The following is a 19,468-nucleotide window of genomic DNA, read 5'->3' on the forward strand; positions in this document are numbered from 1 at the left end:
CGCACCTGGGGGGTAGTGGGGACCCCTCGGGGCTCCCTCAGCTCCCCAGCAAGTCTTAGGCAGAGACAACCCCTACCCTCCACTGAAAAGCCTGGCTTCTCCCTTGGGTGGCTGCCGTAACTCAAAATACACAGGGAGTAAAAGGATGTGCTGCAAAGCGGGCTAAAAATAGGTGTCTTAATTCATTAAATGTGAATTGGAGGGGGCAGCTCGGCACCAGGCTATTGCTGGGTGAACGTCTGCATGTGGCAAACACCCCAAAACTCCCCGTGCCTCTACCAGGTATCGGTCACCCACTGGTGACCAGCACCTTGCTGCTGGCAAGTATTTCTGGGGTTCCCCCCCGGGTGTGGGGTGCACACCAATACCAAGGAGACAGGAGATGCTTTGGACTCCGTGCTGTTGCATTTTTGTTTTTAATTAAATAAGTCCGACCGTCTTCCAGCAGGTGCCGTGTTTCGCAGTCGCTCCCGCCTGAGGTGGGTGCAGTCCCGGTACCGGCCGCACTCTGCTGGGGGTCTGGGGGGAGGTTATAGCCTGTCGGTCCCCGGGGGCTCTCCCAGGATCTTGTGGTAGGGCACATGGTGGTCTCTGGCCAAAATCTGACCTCCGCCACCTCGGCTCTGGGTGTCTCTGTGTTTCTTTGCGGTACGTTGTGTTGCTCTGATTTTTGGGCTTAGCCCCTTGACCTGCCTCCCCCTCTTTTTCATGTAATAAATAAATAAATTTGCCTGGTGACCCTGGTATGCAAATACCCAGGAAAAAAGGAGAAAAAAACCAAACCCCAAACCAACTTTGAAGAGGACCAAACTACAAAGTCATCTCATTTCATTGCAGCCCAAGTGCTCCAAGGGCTCCGCGGGTGACTCCTGCCCCAGCATGCCTCTGGGGCAGTTCCCAGTCTGTGCTGGTGTATGAAGGCACTAAACCAGTAAGGCCACTGGGGTCTGGGTCCTTGTTGGCACCACGGAGGTCTTGTCCTTGCCTCATCCTAGCTGGGGGGGGGGGGGGTGGCAATGCAGAGGTGCTCGGTCCTGTCGCCCTCTGCTTGCCCTCACCCTCCTCTTCCTCGGCACAGCCCCCAAGCTGGGGAGGTGGCCCCAGTGCCGAACCCCCCCCCACTTTTCCCCACTGCCCCTCAACCTTGCGATTTCCCCATTCCCGGAGGAAATTGTGTAATTCAGGCTCTGCGGGACCCCGGGGTCAGCTCTGGCAGGATGCTCCGGCTCCCAAGGCTGCCGATTTCCACCCGGCAGCGGCGAGGAGTATCTCCGGGAGCAGGGACCCTCGGGTCTCCTCCGGACCGGCCGGGAGCACGGCCGCAGCCCCTCATTCCCCCCCGCCGCCGTCCGTTCCCCCCTCCCTCTGCCGTTACGTGACCCAGGAGGGCTGTGCCTCCTCCAGCAGGCTGAAGGAGCGGTTAGCCAGCGCGGCGGGACTGCTGGCCAGCTTGTAGCCGAAAAGGCGCATGGCCGGGGCGCAGGCATCCTGCACCACCTGCGCCAGCTTGAAGGGGATGCTGAACCGCCACTTCTCAAACTGCTCAGAGGAGTTTTTGCGGGTGGAGTAGACGCCGCTGCCGTCGCGGGGCGCCTGCGTGTTTTTGCCGATCCACTCCTTCACCTGGGGGGTGAGGGGGAGCCCGGCGAAGCTGTACATCTCCTCTGCCTTCTGTAAGGGCGCCTGCGCCACGTCCTCGTAGCGGACCAGCATGTAACGACCCCGCAGCCAGCCTGGCCGCCGCAGCCCCAGCTCAGCTGACAGACGGATGCTCTCGCAGTTGCCCCGTAGCCGCTGCACCTCCTCCTCGCGGAGGGGAGCCTCCCCTTCGGATGCCCACTTCTTCCAGGTCTCGTACTTGCCGGAGAAGGCCACCATGCGGGAGGCCAGGACGGCCCGGGGATCCCGCACCAGCTGGATGATGCGCACGTCCAGGCGAGGGTCCTCCACCAGCGGCTGCAGGAACTCCAGCTGCCGGATGCGCACCGTCTTCAGGGCCACGTGCTGCTTGCGCTGGCACGCCTCGGCGGCCAGGGTGATGTTGAGGGGGCCGCAGCGGCGGTTCTTGCAGTGGTACTTCTCGAAGACCTTCTTGGCGCTGGGTGTGCAGACAGGCTCCTCGCAGAGCGAGCGGCTCGAGCCCCGCCGAAACATGAAGGGCGTCAGGTGGTCCTCAGGCGCTGGTAAGATGAAGCTCTCCAAGATGTAGAGGTCGCAGAGGAGGAGCTGCTTGAGGACGTCCCGGTAGACCAGGGCCGAGCCCACCGCGTTAGCTCCCCCTGGCTCGAAGGTCACCGTCCTCTCGATGTGCCAGAGGGGCTCGAAGAGGTAGAAGATGCTGCCTTGCTGGTTGAAGAACTCTCCCACGAAGGAGGAGCCGGTGCGGGTGGTGGCCATCAGCAAGACGTGCCGCCGCGGTCTGGGCTCCCCGTCGCCCACCAGCTGCAGGGTGACGTTGCGCAGGTGGGACCTCAGCTGGGAGAAGGCGGCGTCCAGCTCTTGCAGCGAGGCCAGCGAGCCGTTCTCGGCCAGCGCCGGGCTGGCTTCCGTGCCGTTGGCCTCCGCCAGCGCCTGCGGGGACTGCTTCAGTTTGTCCGACACCCTGTGGGGAGACCCGGTCCAGCCTGGAGGGGAGCGGGACCACCCCCGCGTCCTAGCGGGGTGTGTTTGGGGGGGGGGGGTCCCGCTGCACAGGAGCTGGGGGTGTCGGGGACAGAAAGGATTAAAAGCATGAGGTGACTTGGGCACCCACTCCCTACCTGGAGATGAAGTTGTTCTCCTTCTCGATGATGACGAGGCCGACGACGAAGACCAGCAGGACGGCATACTTGCTCCTCATCTTCAGGCAGTGCAGCAGCTCCCGGGAATCCTGGGGCAAAGCGCGTCGGATCTCCATGGGGGGGACACACACGTGTCCCTCCCGCCCGCTGGGGAGGTGTCCTGGGCTAGCCGCCTGGCATCGTCTGCTCTGCTGGCCCTGGCCCGGGTGGCCCTGCCTGAGGGGAGAAGGAGGGTCAGCGCGGTGGTGGCTCTCTGCGGGCAGGGGGGAGCGGGCAGAGGTCAGAGGCTGAGCCTTCCTGCAAAGGATGACCAACGAGGTCTCGACAAAAGCAGTAAAAAGGGGGGGAGCTCCTTCCTACCGCTCCCATCCCGCCCGTGAGGAGCAGCTGCCCAAAGCCCCCATCGGCTGCGCCTCCTCCTTCCCGAAATACATCTCCCCGACAGGACCCCTTCCCGCGCCTCTGCTGGCTGCCCCTGCCAGCCCTGAAACCCAATCCCCGCCGCCCCAACAGCTGCTTGCTCCCTGCTGGCCAAAAACCTGCTGCAGGCAGCGAGGCCCCCCCGCCCCGGGTGCGAGAGCAGCTCCTCATCCCGATCCGCTGGGCATCGTGGCTCCCAGCCTCTGGAAAGAGCTACTTCTGGGGAGGGTCGCAGGCTCTGCCGTAGGGCCCCAGCGTGGGGCCGCGTGGCTTCCGCCTTCCTGTGGCACAGCGTCGGCGGCTGCTCAGCCACGAAAATGAAAGCCAGAGGTTTTCCAGGAACCATGGCGGGCCAGAAAATGTTGCTGCTGCCGCCAGTCCCACCCGCTCAGGGTGTAAAATGCTCCTGGGGGTTTTTTCCGAAAAGGAAAAAAAAACCCAAATGTCGGTGCAGCTGCTCAGTGCAGGATGCAAAACCCACTGGGAGACTCGGCATCCCCCCCGCCGCAGCCCTCCTCCTCCTCCCGGGGTCGACGAAATGGGGGTGATGATAGGAGCTGCTCCGAGTTGCACAAAACCCACATCCCAGCTGGGAGGTGGTGGAGATTTTGGGGGTCAAAGCTGCGGTTTGGGACCCCAGGGCAGGTCCCGAGCATGTGTTGTGTGTGCAAATTTACACGCGTAGGGCTTGCTGGTGCCTGCTACCTGGCCGCTGGTTCGCACGCCCGGCATCCAGCTGGCCACGTGGGTGATGCTGTTTGCTTGTCCTGCTTTCTTGGCCAGACTTTCGGTGACTCAGGGAAAGTCTATTTAGCTTTGGTTTGGCTCCTGCCAGCATGACCCCTGCAGCCTGTCGCACCTCTGCTTTCAGGGCTGAAGGTGAGGGAGCCCGGCAGAGCCCTGTCCTTTGGGGGGGTCCCTGAGGTTTGCTGGAGGGGAGATGCCTTGGTTGAGCCGCGGTACCCACGGCATTCGGCAGGGTGTGGAGCAGGAAAGCCCTGCCAGGCATTGCGTCACGCCCAAACCTCCTCAACGCCGTCCACGGCCAAAATGTGCGTTTTTTTGGTGTCGCTCACTGTATGCCCCTCCCGCTGGGAAGGAGGGAGCGTGGGCAGGAGGAGAGGGATGTGCCCCACGGCCAGGGCAGCATCCCAGCCCTCTCTGCGGAAGGGCCAGGAGTTTCCCAGCTTGAGCAAACCACTCGGTTCTCGGGGCTTGGCTTTGAGCCATCTCCTTCCCAGCAAAAGCTGCTAAAAAGAGACACCCACACTTACGCACCCAGGAAACCGGGAGCTTTGGTGGGACGCAGGGATCCTGGAGATCCCCGGCGGCTCCCAAGCTCTTCTGCGGCGGCTCCCCGGCTCCCCCCTTCCCCCTGCTGCCAGTGGCACCAATATCCCCCTGCACATGTATGTGTGTGTGTTTAACAGCCCTGTTAGTTTAGTTTGTCAGCACGCCGCTCCTTGGGGACAGGCCAGCAGCCGGGGCCGGTGCCCTTTGCCGTGCCGTCCCCAGAGTCCCCCCTTGTCGGTCCCGCTCGGTGCCCCTGTGACGACAGAACTTGTCGGAGTATTTGAGCAACCGAGAGAAGAAATAAAATATACAAAGCCCTCGGCGTGTGGCCACATCTCTCGGCGCCCCGCAGAGCTGCTGGCTTTGCCACTGCAAAGGACTTTTGGGTTTGCGGCATCTCGGGGAGCAGCAGTGGTGGTCTGCATCCCTGCCCTCGCCTCCCCGGTGCAGGGGACCGTTGCCTTGCTGCCCAGAGCACGCACGCAGCGGGAGGATGGCATCAACCTCTTGCTCAGACAAAATCCCTGGGGAAAGCCAGCCCGGGGTTTTCCCCCCTCTAATGCCCCCAGCCAACCGACCACAAATGAGCCACAGACCAGGAATTACTTGCGGGGATGACACAGAGAGCCATTTCCAGCAGTGCTGGCAAAACCCCCCGATTCACAGGCCCCGGGGCAGACATAATTCCTTAAATAAACAGCCGGCTGCAAATCTCCTGCCTGGGACCCGCAGGGCAGTGGCGACAGGCGTGGGGTTCCTTGCAGAGCTGAGCCACGGGGCTGGGGGACACGCGGGGTGACCCGGCGAGGCTGGCTGGGGCCTGCTTGGCATCCTAAAGCTCTTCCTCGCTGGGGCCCACGAGGCGCAGCCCGGCCAGGGCAGCGAGCAAGCCACAAGCGTCCCTTTGTGAGTGGGAACAGAGGGGCTCTGTGCGCCCCGCACGTTCCCCTCCGGCCGCCCACCGGGGCTCCGCCGGGTCGGAGGTGCGAGGAGAGCCGCTGGGATGCTGCTACCGCCCTGGGGATGCACCAGCAGCATCCGCTCCCAGGGGATGCGTGCCCGGCAGTGGGAGCAGACGGACGGACATCATCTCTGGCGCTGGCAGGCAGCGGCCAGCCAATGGTCTCCTCTTACGCTGCACATCTCAAAGCAAGATGGAATAATTTCCACGAGCGCTAAACTGAGACGCCCCAGAAGGCGGCACACGTGGCTCGGGGGAACTCCCCCGGCACTGCTCCCTGCTTTTTCCTATCCCTCAGGCTGGAAATGCTTTTCATTTCAGCAGGGATGGCTACAATTCCCACTGGCAAGATGGTAAAAGGCTTTGCAGGTTTCCCAGCTAAGTCAAAGCCAGCAAAGGGGCTTTTTCTTTTGGGTGGTGGTGGGGGTTTTGTTCCCATACAAAACTGCTCGGGTGGATATCCGCCACTGCTGGCAAGTTAACTCAACCCTGCCACAGCAAGAAGGAAGGACTCGGACAATTACAGAGATGCCAAACCATTCAAGTCTGCCGCAGCAAGTCAATTCATCGGATGGATGCTCCCACCGGTGTTGGAGGTGGGGTGAGAAAAGCAGCATAGCCCCAGAGCAAGGATGGCAAGGCTCCGTGGTGAGAGGGAGGAGGGAAGGGATGCTCTTGTTATACTTCCACAGGGCGTTTCACGGCGCTGCCTGCCTGGGAGAGTGGAACTGGTTTTTTTGGCTCAGTTTTGGGAAAGGGAGGGTCTTTCACAAAGCCTTAGGGCTCTCATCCCCCTCCTCTGGCTGCCCTGAACACCTACTGGGTGGGATCCAGGAAAGAAAAGATGCCTGCGGGCTGGTGGGGGAAGCTAGCTGGAGGTGTGACTGGATGAAGTCACATTTTCCTCCGGTGACTCAACAGGCAACAAATGAGCTCTGGACAAGGAACGGAGGCAAAGCACCTACTTGCAAGCTCCCTCCCTGCCTGAGATCCTTCTGGCCATCCAGCCCCCCCCACCCCCCCCCACCCCCATGCATCCCTGCCTGGCTCCTGGGAGGAAGGAGCCTGTGGGGACCTGCGGCTGAGCTTGCTGCCCCCGGAGTAATTCCCTCTGCGATGCTTTGCTTCATCAGATTAACAGCGGCAACGCGAGCCAGCAAAACACAGGAGAAGAACAACAAAGAGATAAGGCACAGGGGCGCTTATCTGGTCTCCCCGCTGCTCTTTGTCTGCAACCTGGGGAAAAAAAAAAACCAAACCCAACAAAAAACCACCCTGAGCTCTCTCTGTATTTACTCTATCAACTATTTCCGCTCCCCACTTCCTCCTGAGGCTGGCCTTGGGAAATGTGCCACTGACGCTTCCCACTTTGCTTTCATCTCCCAGCAATTTTGATCCTGCCCCTGGCTTTTCTCCAAGGCATGGCACAAGCGCAGCACCACTTCGGTTTGCCCCCAGGCGCAGCTAAGGAGGTTGCCTGGGCAGGTATTTTTTGCTTAAAACCATGTGTATTCAAGCTAAAAAAGGGAAAAGGAAAAAAAAAAGTCACCTCCTACTATGTTTATAAAGTTGCCTAGAATAGCCCCGAGACTCGTCAAATTGAAGCCTGAAAACTGCCCTTCGGAGGAGAAAGTCGGGAATGCAAAGTTCTTCTGGCTCGGGCAGGGACAGGGCGTCGGTGCCTGCGGCAGCCCCAACCCATCCCACTGCAGCACAGAAACCTGGGCATGAGCAGGGACTGTGTCCCCCAGGGAGGACGGGAAGGGCAGAAGAACTGTCCCGCTGGCTTGGGCAGCTATCCGGGTACACGGCCAGGGGTTTGCTCCTCCACATGTTCGGTCCCTCAAGTTAACGCAGGGGCCACGCTTGTTTCTCATCCTGATTCCCTTCCTGGCTCTGCCCCTCAGTCCTTCAACCTGCCTTGGCTTGGTCCTCTGCTCTCCTCTTAACTGGGCACCCAGGGCAAAGCCAACCCAGGAGCTGAGGCATGCAGGTGAGGGCAGAGACCGGAGATTATGCTCAGGAGCAGCAGCAGTGGGCGTTGGTACAAACAAGCACCACTTAAACAATTTGTTTTTCATTGCATGTGCTCTCAAACTCCAGGTGTGCGAGGTTATCTTCTGTCCGCTGTTTATTATCCCCCTCGAGGAGGCACACAGAGCTCTGGGATGACTTACATGAGCTGTCTTTGCTCCTTGTGTCCTAAAAAGCACTGCCCAGAAGGGATTTAGAGGCTGGTGTCAGGCACAGTAATGCTAGTGATAGGACCAGCCCAGGCTTCGTGGCCAGGACGGAGCAGTCTTTGCTCTCCCTCACCTTGGGTGGTGTCCAAAGAAAGGTGTTTTCTCCTGACCCAACAGAGAGAGCTGCTGCTACCGCCTGAGCCCCTGGTGAATGTGATGGGATTTCAGAGACATCAGTGCCGAGCACGGGGGTAAAATTGCACATCTGCAGGCGTGCTGGGCTGCGTTGCCCTGGATTCATCTGGACCAGGAGCCAGCGAGGACCAGCTGAGCTAGCTAACAAGCCTATAACCTTGGAACCAACTTGCTGGAAACCACGGATGCTGGTGGGGTGAGTTTTGCAGCACCACCTGCAGCAAAGGTGCGTGACCAAGCGCGCCAACCTGCCGGGCGACGAGGGGATCCGGAGAGCAGACCACCAAGACGGGTGAGAGGACCGCCCAGCCCGGTTTGCTTGGCGCCGGCAGCACAATGCCAGCCGCTGTGCGTGCCGTCGCCCCCCGGCCGCGCTGGGAACCGCAAATGCCCGTCCCTGCTTCAATGAGCCCTTTCTCTGGGGCGCAGAGCCCACGGTCCCTCCCACCGTCCCGTGCTCCTTCTCCCCACTGCTCCATGCTAGCCTGGAAGCTCCTCTGCCAAACCCATGCCAAAAACCAGGGACACCACTCGCTCCGTGCCCTGCTCTGCTCCCCTTTCACCCCGAGACAGGCGTCTGTAGCCCTCCAGGGACCTCTGGGAGGGACTGGTGGCAAGAGATGTTCACCGGGGGAATAGTGAATCCCTGTTGCTTTTGGGAAAAAGCAGAATGTGCCCAGGTCCTGGCAGCACAGGGAGTCCAGGGATGTGAAAAAGAGTCCTGCACTGAAGCAACTCGGTAGATGTGGGAAAATCGTGGAGTTAAATCCCTGTCTTGGCATGGTGTCATAAATCATTGACTGTGGAAAAGGAGACACTTTCCCCTGGGGACCGAAGCCAGGCTCGGGTCCCGCGGTGCAAAGGCCATGGGGTGCAATCAGCTTCCCCAAACGTGTCTGGGAGCGGCTGCCGAAATCCCCTCAGGTGCTGAGCGAGGACTCTGCCTGGAGTGGCCCTTTCCCCCCCAAGGTAACCCCATGCCAGCCAAGTCCCGTCTGGGCGCCTGGGGCTGTTAAGGTGCCGGTGCCCCAGCACCAGCAGAAAAGCCACTGGTTCATGGTGGCCAGGAGCCGGCCGAGGGCCAGGGTGCCCCAGCGGCCCCGGGGCAGGAGGGGAAAGGGTGAGGACAACTTTCCAGTCCTCCCTGGTAGGGGCTGACAGGCCGGATGATGCAACTCCAGGATGGTTGTGAGAAAGTCTCCTTTTCTCGGCCCAGACACGCTTCGCTCCGGACGGAAGCTCAGCGTTGCAGCTGAAGAGCTCGCCCTTATTTATTTTTTTTTCCCACCTTTTTTTTTTTTTCTTTTTCTTTCTTTTTCCCCCGAAAGAAAGCAATGGAGCGAGCTGCTCGGTATGTCCAGAGGACTTTCTTTTCCGAAGGCAGGGCTCTAGGATCCGGCAGCCCGGGCCAGCGGGAAGACATCGCCGGCTCTGCCCCGCTCCGGGAGCGGGCGGCGGGGGGGCCCCGCACGGAGACAAAGGAACGGCCGAGGCCGGAGAGAGCACAAAGGAGCCGGGGCCGCCCCCGCGGGGGGGATGCGCCCGCCGACCCCCCGGCCTCCCCCGGGGCCCGCTCGCCCCGGGCCCGGCCCCGTTCCCCCTGCTTGGGGGGGGGGGTCGGGGCGGCGGCCCCTCCTGGCACAGCCCAACTTCCAGCAAGTGCCCTCGGAGCCGGGAGAGAAAGGCCGGACCCCCGCCCGCCATCGTCCCCCTTCGCCCCGGGGTTTCCGCTACCAGTGTGTCCCCCCACCCCGCTCACGCTCCGGTCCCCGTCGCCCCCCGCTTACGCTCCGGCTTCAGCCCCATCGGTCCCCGGTCCCCGTTGCACCTACCCGGCGGCGGCGGCTCCTCCGCGGGGCGAGCGCGCCTGGTCCTGCCGTGCGGGAGGAGGGAGGGCAGCGGGTCCCCTGCTTTTCTTCACGGCGCTGTCATCCTCCCTCCCTCCTTCTTCCCCTCCTTCCCTCCCCTCTTCCCTCCCTCTTTCCTTCCTTCCTTCCTCCCTCCCGGGGGGGGGAGAGGGCCCGGCTCTTGGACGCGGGTCCCGGGGCGGAGCCGGGCAGGGTCCCCGGGACAGCCTGCCCGCTGCCTGCCCGACATGTCCAGCTTGGAAAGCGGGAGTTGCCGGCCCCGGGTTGGCAAGGGTCCCCCCCGGGCGCTGGGAGCGGGGTGGGAGGGGAGCTGGGGGGCAGACGCCCCGCGAAAATGTCCCACGGTGGCCGAGGCGAGTCCCCTCCCGTGGGGCGATTCGGGCCGCGGGTTCCTGTCCAGGCTTCTGCCCAAAGCGGGGTCGCAGCAGCGTGGTCAGGGCTTTATCCTGCAAAACTCCAAGGATGGAGCCAGCACAACCTCTCCAGGCAGCCTGCTCGCTGCCGGGCTGTCCTCCCGGGGAAAATGTTTCTCCTTGTATCCACTCCGAACCTCTCCTGTCCCAGCTCTTGCCTTCCCACTGGGTGAGGAACCTGGCTCCATCTTCTCCGTGGCCACCTCGCAGGCGTGGGAAGGCTCCTTCTCCTTATCCCCAGCCAAAACTGGCTCCAGGGTCGGCACCTTTCTCCCCAAATTACCAAACTCCGTTTTTCTCCCCTTACAGGAGCTGTGGGTGGATTTGGCGATGGCCATATAGCATGGTGTGCTGTGCTGGTGAGCACGAGCCTGTGTGCCCTGGGAGGGCAAGGAGTGAGAGCATCTTACTGGGAGCAGACCGGGAGCTTTGGGGGACACTGGCTGTCACCATCCCCACAGGGCAGGCTTAGGATCTGGAGCGTTAAACTGTATAGAAATGGCTATTCTGGCTTATGTGCAGAAATACATACAGCTCCCTCAGAGCCCTGTAACATTAGACACCGAGGAGCTGAAAGACATCTGGCTTTGCAGGCAGAAAGAGATCCGAAAAACTAGTCCCAATAAAAAGTTTCAGCCCTCTTTCACATTCCTGGCATAGTTTTTCTGCTACGCATGTGGCACAGGCAAAAATGCAGGTTTTCTTGGCATTCATGTGCGATGACCTGCACAGCTTGTTAGTGGCTTCCTATTAACGAAGGTAACGTGTATGGGTTTAAGCGCAGAGTGCCAGCACCGTGCTTGCAGTGACAGTGGGTTTGTGCAAATGTATACACATGCGTATTCATATATATGTAGCAATGTATATTAACGCGGGGATGTTGTGGACCTGCCCGGTGTTGCTTGGAAGCGCGTGGGGCTGGTGGCACAGTCTGTATGCAGACATCAAGGCAGGAAAGCCTGGGTGTGATGTTTAGGGTATAGCCCCCATCCATCCATCCATCTTTCTGCTTTTTCTGGTTTTAGTGGGCATCCCGCAGCCAGTAACTCGGTGATCCAGCTGCAGATGGGCACGGTAACTCTGGTACACTCCTGCTGTGGCTCTGGCTCCCGCAGAGTCACCGATGGAGCTGGGGTGAAGGGCAGCGTCTCGCAAACTCTGCCCAAATGAGGCAAAACCAGGGCTTGCAGGATCAGGCCTGTGGAGGCTGTCAGGTTAATCATGTCAAAACGAGCGGATAAGTCTGGCTGGCCGCGCACTGCAGGAGTCGCATGGGGTTCTGAAACACTGCAAAGCATTTTAAAGCTTCTCGCTTGTTATTTCAATTGAAATAGGGAATTCTGCCTTGGATTTTGTGGGCAGAGAAGATCTTGGTAAAAATACATCCCTAATATGTAAATAATTTTGAGATGAGGGCAGGGAGAGGCTAGTGGGGAGTGGGACACCCATGCTAGCGGAGTGTTGCTGCCTTTGTAGGATGCTTTTGCAGTGGTCCCAGGGGGATGGTGGCTGGTAGGAGCAGAGGAGGGACCCTTCCCCACACAGCTGTCATGTGGGGCACAGCCTGGGCTGGAGCCCACCCGCCCGAGCCCGGGGTGCTCTCCCTGCTTGTTCTGCGCGCACATGTGGAGCTCTGGATGGAGATTGCCTTCCCGCTTCATCAATAAGTAAAGCTGGCACAGGGAGGAACAAAGTGCCTTCTCCTCTCCGCAAATTGCCGAGAGAGGTGATAGGAGAGGCAGGGAGTTGTGTTTCCTCCGCCCTTCGCTAGCTGTGGGATCACATTCCCTTTGTCACCCGCTCCTCTTTCCCCAGGGATTAACAGAGACTGTTCTCCCTCCCTGTGTTGCACACGTGCGTGTACACACATACACACACCTGCCGTGTGGGAGGAGGTGGGGGAGTGGTCCCCAGAATGACATCAGGAGCAAGAAAAGGGGGATGTGTTGCTATAGCAACGAGGATGCTCTGGGTTTTCAGGGAATAAAGGCATCTGACTTTCATTTTCTGCCCTTGGTCCAAGCTGATGATGTGGTGGTGACCAGGCTGGGCTCCAATTTAAAAAAGCCTGCATTGGACTTTGCTCTGTTAAAGCTAGTGTAGCATCCACCTGCGGGTTAGGTGTCACCGAAGTCTGTCCCCACATCCCTTCAAGCACCATCCAGTGGCATCTGGCAGCAAGACATGGTGATGGGGCACTGGAAATGGTCTGGAAGCTGCAGTGCAAGGGAAACCTGGTTCTCCTCCACTTTGCTGCTTCCCCCGGAGGCACTTCAGGATTTTATTTCCCAGGAGGTCATGATGTGGCTTGGAAACGAGAGACAGTGGAAGGACGCCTGTTGTCTGAGGTTATGAGATGGAGAAGGTGCCCTCGCTTCGTTTGAAGACTGAATCTGCAGGGACTCACTTCAGATTTATTTCTTACTTCCCAGAAAGCTGGAAACTTGTTGGGAGTCTTCCTTATGCTTTTCATGGTCAGGTGCCCACACCGCGGCGAGCTGCTTTTTGGCATGTGCCTCGGAGAGGCAATGGTGTGTGACAGGGGGATGACCTGCCAGCTGTAAAATGAGAGTCGCAAACACCCTGATTTCCTTTTGCACAAGGTCCTTTTGCAAATGCAGCCTGGGAAACGATATTCTCCAGAGGCCAAAGGAACTTGGGTGCAGTGGTTTCAGAGGACAGGACTGCACTGGCATCTGCAAATGGCAGGATTTCACCATCCTCCCCGTGACAGCGGGGCAGCTGCTGATGGGACCTGCTCCTGGCTGGGGCTGGGCTGAGGACTTCCTATGGCTACGAGCTGGCCTAGGGAACTGGGACCCATGTCAGAAGAAGCTCTCTATTTCCTCTAGCCCCATAGTTCCTCTAGCAAAAGGGATGGGGAACCTCAAGCCACACAGATGCTCACACTGAACTAAAACATGCAGTACGGGTCCTAGTGCAGAGCCTGACCTGGCCAGCCAAGAACCACCTCTGAAGAGGGAGGTTTGTCTCAGCGCCAGGGTGCAGAGCTGGGAGCAGTGTGTGTGTGGGTGCATGTGCAGTCATCCCAGGGCAGTAAGGCTACCTGTGCCCTGAGGGAAAAGCAGGCAATGCCCTGCTGGAGCAGAAGAGCCCAGTTTTCCAGCTGAGCACAGCGTGCCTACCTATAACCTATACCTGACCTTCTCAAAAAAAGCACCCTCAGGTGCTTTAATGACAGCTCTGATGACTCACTGCCTGTGACCATCAATGGGAAAGTCCTGTTTTTCTTCCAAGGGCCGGGTGCCATTTTCAATCAGCGATCCACCTGTCCTTGGACTTTTCCTCTTGGATGACCTTCCCACGTAAACTTCACAAGGGTGTTGTCATCCTCTCTGCCAAGGCTAGCCTGCTTACCAGAATGCAGAACTATTAGCTGAAACTTTCCCAGCTCTTTTTTTTTTAATGACCTTTCAATAACGAAGCCCACCTATGGGGATATCTCTCCCCATGTAACCATGGGTGTGTTTCACCCTCTCAGCCGCTCATAGGCCCCATGCTAAAGACTATAAAGAAGCCGAACTTTGAAATTAAGCGCTTTAACCCCATCGTTCAGACACCCGGGTGCCATTAACCGCTGCCCGCCGCCCGCCGAGGGCTTTTGGCGCCACCTGGCGGCCGCACGCCGAACCTGCCCCCCGTCGCCTGTTCCTTTGCAAACTGGTGCCCAGTTTGCCAGCCGTTGCCCTTACTGGGAGAGGGTGCTGCCTCAGCGCCGGCGTTGGTTTGGGGGGGTGGTGGTTCCTCTCCCAGGGAGCCGAGCTCCACCTCGGCAGCACGTCGTGGCTGCTCCCGGTGTGGAAAGGTCTTGTGCCCGCCCCGGTCTTGCAAGCTGGAGGGGGAAAGTGAGTGTGGCCAGAACCCACATCTGCTTTTTCGGTTCCTCCTTCCACCTCTCTTTTTTGGATTAAGCTAAAAGCCTGCAGCTCCTGCCTGCTCCCTGCCCAACCCTTGCCTTCCTCCTGCAGTGCCTGTTCCTCTCTTGGCATCTCTGCTACCACCAGGAGCCTCTCTCCTCTCTTAATTTTAATGCCCCTCCTTGCTGGCAGAGGGCCCCCCCGGAGGGGGTGTTTCAGACCAGAGCGATGGACCCAACACCACGATGTACAGCCCTGGTACGTCAGCTTTTGAGGGAAAGGTGCTGCCTGCATTGCCATCGAAGAAGAAAAAGCCAAGTGCCCAGAAAGTAGAAGAAGACAGCAAGCCCAAACAGCAGCCCCGCTGACAGGACCCAGGGTCTGGGGGAGATGACAGCCAGCAAAGAGTGTGGAAAGGGTGATCCATAAACCAGGAGCATTTGCTGGAGGCTAGGCCTGACTCATTAACAACATCTGGGCCTGGGTCCATTAAAGAAACTAATCATTTGCTGCAGGGGCAGCAGGCCAAGGTCTCTGCAAGGGAAACAGCAGCACCGCGCTCACCGACCGGCACAACGGCACTTTCCCATGGGTGGCTATTCGGGCCATCCTCTGCTCAGCAAATGACTCAAGGAAGGAGTCGCTGCTGTCCACGGTGAACTAATACTTGGCCAGTTTCTATCCAGTAGCTGTGGTGATGGCTGCTTTTTCGTGGTTGCTTTCCTAGCTGGCCTCTGTAGGCAAACTGGCTTGTACAGCCCCAGCAAATCTCATTATCTGAGATCCCCAGAGAGATTTCCAGTTGATGTTTTTTTCCCTCCCCCAGCAGGTATGTTTAAAACAAGTGGACATAATTAGGGTGGGAACTTGGTGGGAAACTCAGTTTTCACAGCCGACGTGCTTTTGAGTGACCTCTGCACATCCCTCCCTCGCTGCCTCCTGCAGCCCCCACATGCAACCTCTGCAAGATCTTCAAGTAAGCCCACTCTGCGTTTTCTGTTCCTTTTTCAATTCTGTTTCTCTAAAACTGCTGAGGGCGAAATAAAGAAGTTAGTTTATTTTTAATCATCGCAAACACTTTCCAAACCTGCAATGCAAAGATTCACTTTGACATGATGAGAGCACCTGAGCCAGGGGGATGCCTCATGAGAAGAGAGGCTGGTAAACCTTAAAACAGCAACACCAGTAGAAAATGCCTCTTATGTCCCCATCCTGGGGACAGCCAGCAAGGCCAGTCTGCTCCTCTCCCAGGTGAGCAGGAAGCCTTGTGCTTTCTGGTTTGGCTTTTTAAGTCTCTGGTACAGAGAAAAAAGGCGAGTGAGAAGAGAGGGGGGATCACATGCAGACTGCAAACGTGTTTGTACCAGCACTATTGGCTTTGGAGCTGCACCACGTGAAAAAAATGCTATCAGGTGCCTGTCAGCATCTTAGTAAGGTCAGCAGCATCCTCAGCTGGGTAAAATCCAGGTCTCCTTGCTCTCTACAAATGGGGACAACTCCCTGTCTAGGCAGCCCACTCTCCCAACACACTATTCAAGGCAGGGAACTCTATTTAGGATCAACCAAATAACACTCCTTTTGCTTGACATTCAAGGCTGGGAGACTGACCCAGACTGATAGCGGGCTTTGCTTTCCGACTGGCCTGCGTATAAAGAGAAACCCCGGCGAAAAGGAGCTAAACAGCACCAGTTACCCACTCTGAGCCTTAGCGGGAGAGGAAATGTCTGCAAAACCATGACTTGTCCCATTTTCTCCCCTCTTAAATAAGGAAGTGAGAACCACCTTTTATTGAGAAGTACTCCACACCAAGAAAACCCCAGGGGTGACTCAAGGTTTTGGGTGCTCAGCACTCATAATGTGCTGGACTATTCAGCTGTGTTGCCAGCTGGGTTTTGCTCAGAAAGTTTCCACAGCAGAGCAGGTGTTTGCAATGGGATTTGCAAGGTCGCACCAAGCTTTCTCTGTGCTTCTCTGAAGCCTGTGCTATAAAAATAGAAGATTTAGCTTTGCTGTGTGGTGTGTTAGTTGCTAACTCCTCTTAAAACTCCCATTGGTGGTGTAATACGGGGGCACAGCATACACCAAAGTGTGTGCCAGGGATGCTCTCTGCTGCAGGGTGTCCTCTTCTGCTCCTCACCGACAACATCATGAGATGGTCTTAAGAGTATGAAAATAAATTCTGGCTACAGTGACTTATTAATATCTTAGCCAAACCCTTGGCGTCGAGACATTTGTGAGACAGTGTGGTTTTATCAAAATGTTCCCAAATGTTGATGAAACCTTCAAGAAACCTTAGGCTGGAAGAGGGTTCTCAAGCTGAATGCTCTCATCAGTGAGGTTTATTGATGCAGCTTATTTCCTTACCCTAAAGTGTTATTTGTATCTCATCTTTTCTGTTGCCCTACAATTTTGTGATGTGCATAAATCCACCCTTACGTGGCTGGCACATGTTCCCTCTCCCTTCCTTTGTGTCACTTGCAGCAACATGAGCCTGAAAACTTATCTTTTATTGCTTTTCCTTTGCAGGGTGAAGAGTTTCTAGTTGGATCAAGAGCTGATCAGATGTCCTCAGGGTCAGTCTGTCCCTAGACAGGGAAGTGGCAGGAGCCCATGGCCAGGGTGCAAGAGACAGCAGGGCAGCCCCTTCTAGCATCAGTTCAGACATATGCTTTCACTCTGAACATCACTGTGGACCCACAGAAACCTGATTTAGCCCTGTCCGGCCAGACATACATTCATCCTATTCTGAAACACCTTTCAGGTTTGAGATTCCCCAGCCACTGGCTGAAGGATCAGAGCTCACTGCTGCGCATGACTGCTACTAGCTTGCTTGACTGCCAGTTTTTTGGGGGAGTGTGTTTTAAATCTTCCCGGAGCTCAGCCACTGTTTGCAGAAGGGCAGATGTTGGCTTCTGACAATCCCCTAGTAGTCATGCTGTAGCCTTGTTGGTCTGCTTGCAAAAGGAATATAACACCTCTGCCTGGAAACCTTGTCTGGCTTGGTGATAACCAAATCCTTGCTACTTAACCCACAATAAGGGTACCAGGACCTTTGAAGCCTTGCTTACAAGGGGGAAGGGCCTTTCCAACGAAGAAGCTAAACAAAACCACCAGAGCAGATAAAGAACAGAGAACCAGTATCTGCCCAGAAGCCAGGGAACTTCACTGGGATGTCCCTAGGGCCAGCCAAGCCCTGTAGCTGGACCTCTGGAAGATCCACCTCTAGCAAATGGCACTGTTGCATCCTGGAAGCCTGCAAGGATGAGACATGCTTTTCTCCACCTTGGCAGCTCTGGATGTGGTGGGTCTCATTTGAAGGGCGCGTTGTGGAACGAGAGGTGGTGTGTGACACAGGGCAGGACCCTCCTGGTGTAAATCCCAAAGGTCTCAGAGACAGAGAAGGACCAGATCCACCTTGGAGATCACCTGCTTTGTGTGGACACCTGTAGGATGAACCACCACACCATGATGGTCTTAGAGTGCAGCAAGAGAACAATTTGACCTGCTGTTCAGAGCAAGCTAGGGAAAGATTATGGAGAAACCCAGACTCTTTTGCTAGAAATCACTATAAATTCCACATATCTTCTGATTGCCCCAGGCAGCATCAGGAAAACTAAGTAAGAGCAAAACCTGTTTTCTAAGCTTCCCTGTGAAATAGGAGCAGCTCAAACCTGATAATCCTCATTTTTATGGAAAAACAGTTTCCAAATCTCTCAGGGTTAATTAACTCTCATTTGCAGACCTGTTAGCAAGGACAGAACATGGCTCTGAACCTTGTCCAACTAAAGGAGCACAGAGAGAGATCAGCTGCTGCTGAACAAAAAAAAAAATTACAACCTGAGGGGAAGCAGCTGTTGGATAAGTTTTAAAGGGCAGCTGCAGGGTGGCCTAGTGAAGGGAGTGGGAAATGGGGGAAGATTCTTTTTCATCAGGTTAGTGGCAGGCTCCTGAGAGGTTTTGGGTCAGTTGTTCTCTCTGTCTTTCCACAAATGGTGGATTTGACCCAGTGTGTTAAGCCAGGAATGACATTTGCTGTTCTTTACAGACTGGTTTCTTGCATTTTTTTTCTTTTCTATGGGCTCAGCCATGCTTTTATTCTGCAGCTGGCTGGATGACAGTGCCCAGGGTTGAGAGCTAACTCCTATGCCTCTCTGCCCTTCCCTGGGGAAGGATAAGAGGAGTATTGTTTCTTCTCTGACGTTCACCATAGCAAACAAAGCTCAGCAGAAAGGTGAGTTTTGATCTAGCTATTTCCTGGGTGTAGCTGATCTTGTGTGGTGGTGCTGACTTTTCTCAGGTCTGTGATTTACAAATTGAGAGTTAAAATGAGTCTTTATTGAACCAGTTCAGTTCTGGGAAGAGATGAAGAGCAAGTCTCAAAGACACACATTGGGTGATAATCATAGAAATTGTGATTGCCATGGAAAACTGGGCTGCGGGCTGGCAATACTTCATTAGTCACAGCACTGCCCATGGAATCTATAAAACATCTCTATCGCCCTATGTTTGCTGTTTTGAGGAGATGCTCAAATGTTTCCCCAGCTGCTGTTCGGTGAATGGTGGGAAGGACACAGAGGGGGAGGTTGCTAGCAGGGAAAGGTGCTGCTGAATTCTCCTGTGAAATCCAAAGGTGTTGAATTGTAGCTGTCTGCCCTACTTGTGCTGCAATCCAGCTGGCTTTCTTTCCTGGCGTGAAACATGCTTTTGCTCTATGAAGCTGGAAAGTGAAGAAACAGTAAAAGAGGCTCAGGAAGTTTGATGTGGGATCTCTCTGTCAGACTTGGAGCAAGCAAGGGGTGAACACTGCAGTGGGCAACTTGCTCCCACCGATTTAAACCCCAGACTTAGCTAGGACAATGGAAGAGGGAGATTAAGTCTCTGACTGTATTTTCAGCCTTTTGTACAAGAGGGCAACTATTCAGATGCCCATGACTCTGGGTGTGGGTTGCATGCCACTGGTGACTGTAGGATGATGAAAGACCTTGCAGTGAAAGCCACAGTAGCTGGACTCACCACTTCTCCCACTGTGTTCTTGTGACTTTGATTAATCCCAACTTGTGCCAGTTTTGGCCAGCGGTTAGCTGCTGTTGCAAACTTCACTGAAATCCACTGCCTGGCTTAAATGTCCTCGACCATGAGTGCGCAGCTGAGGCAAGATCACACGTGAAGAGGTGCTGCCTTATGCCTCCTGAGTTTGTGACCTAGAAAAGGGATTGCAGACTTTGCAACAGCATAGCGACTGGTGTGCAGGCAAACAGCGGCCCTACTTGATCCCTGCCTGACTTCTGGGGCTACTTATTAAGATCTTGGACTAGACGATCTCCCCGATCTATTCCCACTCCTTTCCCTACGTACCAGCTAACACCAGCTAACACCCTATTTGCTCACCCAAATTTTTGAGGACAGCTTACTTGGGTTTTTATTTCCAGTCCAAACTCTTCTGTTTTGTACCTTCTTCCCCACATAGTATGTTCCCT

The 19,468-nt window shown here is 56.5% G+C and overlaps 1 protein-coding gene across 2 annotated transcripts; it reads right to left on the bottom strand.

The window, feature by feature from the left end:
* Positions 1–386: 386 nt before the first annotated feature.
* Positions 387–9,780, bottom strand: CHST3 (carbohydrate sulfotransferase 3). 2 transcript variants are annotated; one of them, XM_069795802.1, is made up of 3 exons: positions 9,665–9,780; positions 2,760–2,996; positions 387–2,602 (listed from the first exon to the last, which is right to left on the bottom strand). In XM_069795802.1, the coding sequence occupies exons 2-3, from the start codon at positions 2,894–2,896 to the stop codon at positions 1,372–1,374; spliced, it is 1,368 nt and encodes a 455-aa protein (XP_069651903.1). In that variant the 5' UTR covers positions 2,897–2,996; positions 9,665–9,780; the 3' UTR covers positions 387–1,371. The 2 variants fall into 2 exon arrangements, with proteins under 2 accessions (XP_069651903.1, XP_069651904.1); XM_069795803.1 differs by having other exon boundaries at positions 9,620–9,695.
* Between the last annotated feature and the right edge of the window lie 9,688 nt (positions 9,781–19,468).

Source organism: Haliaeetus albicilla, chromosome 11 (assembly GCF_947461875.1).
Source record: "Haliaeetus albicilla chromosome 11, bHalAlb1.1, whole genome shotgun sequence".
Lineage (NCBI taxonomy): Eukaryota > Metazoa > Chordata > Aves > Accipitriformes > Accipitridae > Haliaeetus > Haliaeetus albicilla.

Coding starts and splice junctions, on each gene's coding strand:
- CHST3 (XM_069795802.1), bottom strand. CDS start 2,896: ATGGAGATCCGACGCGCTTTGCCCCAGGATTCCCGGGAGCTGCTGCAC. Junction 2,603..2,759: donor GAGAACAACTTCATCTCCAG/GTAGGGAGTGGG, acceptor GTCTCCCCACAG/GGTGTCGGACAAACTGAAGC.